At 37.4% G+C, this 7,985-nt stretch overlaps 2 protein-coding genes across 2 annotated transcripts in view; one reads left to right on the forward strand and one right to left on the reverse strand.

Annotated features, from left to right (window-relative positions):
* Positions 1-1,391: 1,391 nt before the first annotated feature.
* On the reverse strand, positions 1,392-6,850 carry LOC118335265 (poly(U)-specific endoribonuclease-C-like). The gene is made up of 7 exons (XM_035671510.1): positions 6,754-6,850; positions 5,270-5,369; positions 4,397-4,508; positions 4,196-4,317; positions 2,777-2,889; positions 2,075-2,228; positions 1,392-1,911 (listed from the first exon to the last, which is right to left on the reverse strand). The coding sequence occupies exons 1-7, from the start codon at positions 6,762-6,764 to the stop codon at positions 1,651-1,653; spliced, it is 873 nt and encodes a 290-aa protein (XP_035527403.1). The 5' UTR covers positions 6,765-6,850; the 3' UTR covers positions 1,392-1,650.
* A 622-nt stretch (positions 6,851-7,472) lies between these two features.
* Positions 7,473-7,985, forward strand: part of pak1ip1 (PAK1 interacting protein 1) — a gene marked incomplete in the record, with an annotated part of 11,929 nt that continues 11,416 nt past the window's right edge. Inside the window, 1 exon segment of the mRNA XM_035671400.1 lies at positions 7,473-7,787. Within this exon segment, the coding sequence (XP_035527293.1) occupies positions 7,710-7,787 (78 nt within the window).

The following is a 7,985-nucleotide window of genomic DNA, read 5'->3' on the forward strand; positions in this document are numbered from 1 at the left end:
GAGAAAGGGAGAGACAGAGAGAGAGAGTCAGCGAAGCCTCCAGAAGAGTGTGTGTGTGTGTGTGTGTGTGTGTGTTTACCTGCTCGTTCACCACTTCATCAGCTCCGTTTCTGTGCTTTGACATGTACACGGATTTGTTCGAGTGCGCATGCGCGGAGAGAAGGCGCGTCCTTATTTGGGTTTGTTGTTGTTGTTGTTGTTGTTTTCCGCCCCGAGTTTGGCCTGTGAGGCGGCTCAGATTGTTTGTTTATTGATTTAATGAGTGAAAATACGCAGATACGTTGAATTTAAAAAATTAAGTGAATTAAGTTTTATTGGCGCATACACAACCATAATGTATAGGGAGATTATTAGGAGTGTAACTAATAGATATAAATAGATATAATGAAGATTAATCTGTTAATAAAATATACAAAAATCTTGAAAATTGATTAAATAAAATAAAATAAAATAATTGCTGATTATAATATAATAAAAAAGAGTAAATATTAACGGTAGAACATGACTGAGTGTGAGGAGAAGTGAAACAATACAACCAGTAATGAGTTTTAGACAAATGAAACTGTGAAATCGTTGCATAATAATATATATATATATATGATATAAGGTTACATCAGTGTGACAGTGTATGTATTATAAGTTATATGTGTGTAAAGTCACTGATTGAGGACCTGAATGGCCTCCTCCCTCTTGACTGAGGTTCAACTAAATAAATCTGTTAATTAAGTGTCAAATTAAATTGAGGAATAAACCTATAAACATATAATAAGTTCAATATTTTTAGTTTCATCTTTCATTTGGAATTTATCTTGTCATGATTCAATTATTGTAATCCTTATAGGAAAACCCAGAAATCTATATAATGACATTCCTACAATACAATGTGTTTTAATATATCATTTTATATTATATCAAATTAATATCTGATATAGACATCTAACTGTATACAAGTACAATTGCTAAACAATATATATATATGATATATTAGTAGGATTTGCTTTATGATTACAAGAATTAAGTTTCAGAGAATAAAAAATATTAAATAATATGTATATAATTCCTCAGATTTCTCTTTTTAAAGTCTGAATTCTGGAAAAATTTATCCCAATTGTCTTTAATAAATCTGTATCAAACTTATTTTAATTAATTTTCCAGTCAGTTGTAGCCCAATTAGTCAGTTTGTTGTAGTTTTTGTGCTAAATTGTTATGAACTCAGAAATGAAACTTGGAGTGAAAATGAATTCTTTCCGTTTCATTTAAGGTTTCTGAGCCTGAGAGGAAGTCTACCTGACAGACTGTGTTCAGGGCAAACGACTACAATCCTATAAATCTCTATAAAAGCTATCTGTCCTAATTTCAACAGAGGAAAATAAAAATGCAACACTTCTTTGTAAACAAAAGACATTTTTATTTACTCGATAACAGCATACAGAATAATACCAATACTGAATAATAATAAAAGATTAATAACAAAATATCTCTTTCTCGCCACAAACTTTGCTGATTATAAACAGTTAAAGCCTAACATTTGGTGCAAAGAGAACCTGATCCAGATTCGTCTTAGGTTCATACTTTGTAGGAATGAAATGTAACAGAAAGTGTAAATTTAAACGTAGGTTTTTACAGCTGCCAGCTCAGATTGGTGCAGTATCACAGATCCCTGTTGTTGCTGCTGAGCAGTTTGGGGTAGGACGTACCGATGGATCGTCCGTGCCGATAGACAACCAGCTCCAGCATGTACTCGTCCACCTTCACCGTCACGGACGTCATCTTCTCAGTCGACATGAGGAAGATGATGGTGAAGAGAGCTACCTCAAACTCTGGACTGACGCCAATGAAGGAGCTGCCAACCGGCTTCACCAAACCTTTCCAGCTGAACTGCAGGTTCAGGACATGGTCATCTTCATCGGGCTATGAAACAGTGATGAAAAAGCTTCGTTAAGGAACTCATCTATTGTATTTGTTGTTCATTAATGGCACTAAACTAACAAAAGTGAATAAAATCTATGTTTTTTTTTACAGAAAGTGCTCAGTATCTTCATGATGGATCTGGTTGCACTGTGTGTTCTCTTACTGTATCTTTGTTGTCTCTTGCTTTGTAGCCTTTGTAGTCAACGTGGTTGTGTTTTTCCTGCAGGTAGAACTGGACCCAGTTGTGAAGACCCATGACCTCCTGGCCGTACTTGGTTTCTCCCACAAACACGTGTTCAAATCCACAGGAATCCTCCCTGTAATAAAAAAATGACACAGTAAGATTAGTACCCCTCCATGTAAGCTTTCATTCATCCCGGGATCATGTCCGTTTTTAACTTTATGGCCTCTTATCTGCTGTGTTTGCATTGTCGCCTGGATAAAGGATGGAAGCACTAAAGGTAACTGTGACTCTCTGTTAAAGAAACAGCTGAATTTAAACCGACCCTGGAAAACCTCGGTAGTTTAACTCCTCTGTACCCTTTTGTGGAGCAGTTGTCAGATGACATAACTGATGGAGATGGAGAGTGAAACGTGGTCATAAGTTATTATTTAGACTTCATTTATATCTTTTCTGTTCTCAGTCTCAAAGCAGGATTACTACATGCAGTAAATATAGCTTAGATTCCTTATTGATCATTGAGAAGGAAGTTCATCTGTCCAGTCCTGAGGCTGGTAAACACTGACTTCCACGAGTTATTCTGTAGATGATTAAACCTGTGATCTTTCTGCTAACAGTCAGGATTGTCTCTGTAAACATTACAACAGCGCCCCCTGCTGTTATGATATTGTTTCTGAAACTCACCCTCCACTCCTGTCCCTGTGGTAGAGGCGGAACCAGATGTCGTACAGCTGTCTCTTGAAATGTCCGGGATTTGATGGCGACTGTCCCTTCCTGACCAGATACTTGTGAGCACACTATAAAGAGGACACATAGAGTTTGATGGTCAGGCTAGGATCAAAGAACAGGGTAAAAGAAGAGTATAGTGCATATGAAGGGAAGAACAAACTGTTGATAAAGATAGTTTGTCAGGAAGATTTAAAGATGTAATTTGTAACATTTTCACATTAAAATGACTACAAACTCTCTATGTTACATATGTTGTTGAGTTGTGTACTGACATTATCCCAAATGTTTAAACAATGTTCAAACTCACAGAAATTGTATTTTATTCAGGTAACACTGGTTCACTGGTTATTCGTTTTTAGTATACACTTTGTTGTTTTTAACTCTATATTTGAACTGGATGATGGAATTTAGTCATCAGATGTCTGGATCTTAAGTTATCAGAGAAACAAACTGATATTTAAGGTAAAACTGCTTTATTCTGTATTTTCTACAGGTTTTAATCACCAGGTCTGTTTGTTTTGGAGACCTCTGTGGATAATTCAGCTCTTGATATAAACCTCCTGAACGATGAACACTGAAGGAATCCTAACTGGGAGAAGTTGACTGCAAGGTTAACAACTGAGGAAGACCCTGTGATAAGTGCAAAAGCTCCAGAACAGCAACTAAACTGACTTTGTTTTGAGATTGTTTACTGACCAGTAATACTTTTTATTTGAATTTCTTGTTATTGAGCACAAAATGAAGTAAAATGTCCTTAAAATGATGCTAAAATAAGGATGTACAGCAGACAGATTGGTGACAATTTAAATACAATCTCAGTCTCTGGAAACCTCTTAATTCTCTAATAGGTTTTAAATTGATTCACATCATTTTCATTCTCATCCAACCATTCAATGACCTAACGTGTCCTGTATGAAAGCATCTGCATGTGTCTCCACTCATTCATTTAGGTCTTTTCCTTTAATTTGAAAACAGAATGTAATATTGAACACATTTAGCCAATCTAGAGGACTGAAGGTAAACTCTTTAGTGAAGTATGTAGCTGATATTTTGTGTGAATGTTCAGTTTGTCTATATGTTCCATCCTAAATGCAGTTGTTATGGAGAAAAAGCCATTAGAAGAAGCATTTTATAGGGCCAGGTGACTGATTCAGCCTGTTATGTAAAGGTGGGGGAACAGCAGTGGCAGACAGGAACCTGCAACAGTAAATAACAGCTGATGCATGGTTTTCTAGGAAGTCACCTTCACACAGACTCTTGAAACTCTGTCAACATTTCGGGAGGTAACCAGGAGTGTAAACAGCTGCTGTGTAGGATGTTTGTTGATGTTAGATATAAGAGATGACCCCTTTGTCTCTCTCACAGTTACTGCACCTTCATGACATCAGTCTCCATTATGGCGTCGATAAAGATTCTGTTCTCCTGAAGCTCCTCTGACGTTACCGTCTCAGACACGCCTGTGGACGCCTCGTAGTTGTCCAGCAAGTTGATGAAATCTGAGTAAAATCGTCACTTGTTAAAGACGTAGCTGGTTCCAGTAAAAGAGATGATAAAATGACAGGAGAGGCTACTCACGAGCGTACGTCTCGATGCTCTTGAGTTTGTCTTCGTTGACGTACTTGAAGAGCGGAGCCCTGGCTCTGTCTCTGGCATAGTTACTACCCTGAGCCACGTAATCTGCCCTCCCCTGAATACAACACATGTAAATACACAGACAGACATCAGCACTGACTCAGAGGTCGACATTCATTGCACAGTCTGTACGATTTTCCCAGTTTTCCTGTGTAACATAACAACAAAGTGACACAAAATGAGGGAATACATACGTCCTTTTATTTGGTTTCATCACATGTATAATCAGTCTATAAATAAATATAAAAGGTTATTTAAAGTAACTGATTTCTTATCTTTATTCTCTATTTACTAATGGGAAAAGTAAAAAAACTTGTTAATCTAAAAGAAAATATGTCAACAACTTTATCATTGCTTAATTTTCAAAGCAAAACACTTTAAAATAGTTGTATAAACACAATAAACTGACTATATAAGTATTTAAAGGTCCTGTGTATCGAAGAATCAAATACACGAATAAAAACATACCTATTAATAGTATATTATATTTCTACCAATAGATTCTCCTAAATGTTAAACACTGGACCTTTAAATATTCCAAGAGATATCTCTCAAATGTTTTGTTGCACAGGTATGAAATGTTGTGTGTCATGGGGTTTTGCCCTGTTAGAGTAAGTTAAGGTTATTAATTGTTGTGTTATGAAGTTATAATCATTAGTAAGAAAGGTAAAACAGTTAACAGCACTCCCCTCTCAATACATATGGGAAATTAAAACTAGCTGTTGGTCGTAACCTTGGACATCCACATGTGCTGCATGTATCTCTGAGTGTTTTGCATTGCAGAGAAGCGATGACGGCAGTACTTGTGTTACTGACCTGGAGGGAAATTATGTAATCAGTCCCCGGTCTGAGACGGTTGGTATCAAGGTGCCAGAGTTGGTTGAACACCTCGGTGAGCTCCTGGTTGGCCTGTTGACTGTGAAAACGCAAAGAAAACACAGTGAATTAAGTAGAGTAGAAGTGGGAGACAAAACTAAAGTTTGTGACACTTTAAACATGCCTTTTGGAATCAACTCAAACTAATAAAAAAGAGGATTTTTTCGGGGGGTTTTGTTCTTCAGAGAGAGAATTTAAGTGTCCAACATGCACAATAGCTCTTTAAACTACTCTTTTCCTACTGTGACCTGTCATTTGTTATTAACTGAAGTCTGTTTCAATTGACTTTTTGATGTATTTATTAATATTTTCTAACAGCAACCTCTCATAAACCTTTAAATCCCACCCGATGTAGATGCAGCTCCTCCACTAATGAGGTCAGACGTGAGGTTTCCTGCCGCACGTTGGGAGGAATTAATGATGAAGGCAAAGTTTGAGTTTTGTTTGGTTCCATTTGGTTATCACCGCTGATTAATTCAGCAGTTAAACCAATCAACGGTGCCTGATTAATTCATTCAGATAACAAATAATAAATTTAACAGGAAGTCGATGCAACTCAAAACCATCCTTGTACAACAAACTTCATCCAGTGTTGATAACAGCTGTTAAACCTCTTTCAACATGTTTACAACTGCATGGCTCTGAATAGGTTGTAACCTGAGAAAGACCATAACAAACCTAACTTCCAGATGCTATTTCATGGTACCACTGTCACCTGGGCAAACAATTTTGATTCAGGGTGTAATATGAGACCATTATCGTGGTCAGATACTGTATCTGCTTGGTCTTCAAAATCTTCAAAAAGTGCAATTAAAAGTACCTTAAAAATCACAATAACTGCCACACCCTTCCTGCCATATAGACAGATGTCACGTTAGGAAACCAAAAAAAAAGTTGAGTAAGAAGCAAATGACAGGAAGGCGCACACAGTGATACAGAAACTTCTCTGTTCTTAATTTAGTCAGAGGGACGGATGTGAACATCACAAGGACAGAAACAGCTACAGTTTTGTTGCAGTGTTGTGTGTTTGTAGCCAACTATGTTCAGTTTGTTCTGTTGTATAATTCAACCCACTAATGACTACCAGACCCTGCAAACAACAGTCCTGACTTCAAACACACAGCATCTAGAAAAACACTGAACAGAAACCTGAACACTTCACACAGATAGAGAGAGAGCAGCTGTTGCTCTGGACCAAAGGGACATTTTATGCGAAGGTAACCTCACACCACAAACCTTTACTTTAAAAGAAAAACTGTGAGGAGTATCAGGTTGCAGAGTAGCTACTGTTTACATCAAATAAATCGATCCCGAATTGAAACAAAGTGGCTGCAGGTGTCACCACTCAGCTGATAAGAAACATGCACACACTGGAGAAGAAGTTATTCTGTGTTTGTGTTTGTTATTTGTCTTTAAAAACTTACCCCCTTGCCATGACTGTTGATTGTTTTCTGCTCAGTGGAAAAGGGTACTAAGACTTTTCTCAGAAAACTCCTGCAGACAGTTATCTGAGGCGTCAGTCATGACGTTTCCAAAGGGAAACAGCCAATTAGAAGACAGTAAAAAGGCCCTCGCCCCTCCCCTCTGGCATTAGAGAGGGCGGGTCCCATCCTGCACAGTGGGTTTTTTCATAGAGGTGAACTCACTATTGCAGAGGACAGACACACCTTAGAGTGATTTTAATAAATGTTTTGCTTAAAAATTGTTATTCGAGTGTAATTTCTGCACTTATAGCAAATTAATTAAAATGTGTCTATTTTGATAGAAACATTAAGACCCGTGGTTTCTCTGGACTGAAATATCTTCTTGGGAAATAAAAATATAAGAAACTTGTTGTTATAACAAGGGTAACTCAAAAACCCATTAATATTTAATTATATAAACACATATTAGGGAATAATATACTGTAATGTTTGTGTCATTTAAACGCCAATTTAACTGAATAAATTAAAGGCTTTTCTTCAGACTGACCAATTTATTATATTTATTATATTATATTATTTATACATGTCATTATAACATCGTTAAAGTGTGTAAATCAATGCAAGACACAAGTGCCACACTGTCATTAATGAGTGCATGACGCGTAAACACAACTCCACAACACCGGCTTTTATTTTGAAAAAACCCCAGCTGGAAGGAAGTAGACTTCTGCGCAAGCGCATTCGCTGCGCACGTTATTTTGGCGTCGTTAGTGGGTTATATTCATGTTTATATAGCTTCACCACCCCGTTTACGTGCGCTGTTTGTCATGTGTGTCTCCTATTGGACTGATAGTAGCTGTTTCTAGCTGTTGCTCGAACCAGGAGACAGAATTCACGAAGAAACAGCTGCAGTTTGAAGAAAGCCACGTTAGCTTCAACCCTCTGTGAGTGGCAGCATGGCAGCTGTACTGGAGCTGGTTGCAGGCAGCTACGAGCAGGTCGCCTTCGGTTACCGGGTGAAAACCGATGAGAAAGTAAGATGCAGTGTGTTGTTTTGTTAGTTGTGTGTAATTGTTAATGGTCTGTGTTGTATTTTCTGTTGTCTGGCACTCAGAAACTGGCTTTAACTGTACTGTCAGTGGGATTGATGGGCAACAACGTGTGTGTGAAAGGGTTAATGTTTTTAATTCAAGATTCAAGAAGCTTTATTTGTCCCGAGGGAAATTACTGTG

Source organism: Morone saxatilis, unplaced genomic scaffold, assembly GCF_004916995.1.
Source record: "Morone saxatilis isolate NCDOM2014 unplaced genomic scaffold, NCSU_SB_2.0 Contig23, whole genome shotgun sequence".
NCBI classification, from domain to species: Eukaryota; Metazoa; Chordata; class Actinopteri; family Moronidae; genus Morone; species Morone saxatilis.

Coding starts and splice junctions, on each gene's coding strand:
- LOC118335265 (XM_035671510.1), bottom strand. Junction 4,509..5,269: donor ATTACATAATTTCCCTCCAG/GTCAGTAACACA, acceptor TGTTGTATTCAG/GGGAGGGCAGATTACGTGGC. Junction 2,229..2,776: donor CACAGGGACAGGAGTGGAGG/GTGAGTTTCAGA, acceptor TTTTTATTACAG/GGAGGATTCCTGTGGATTTG.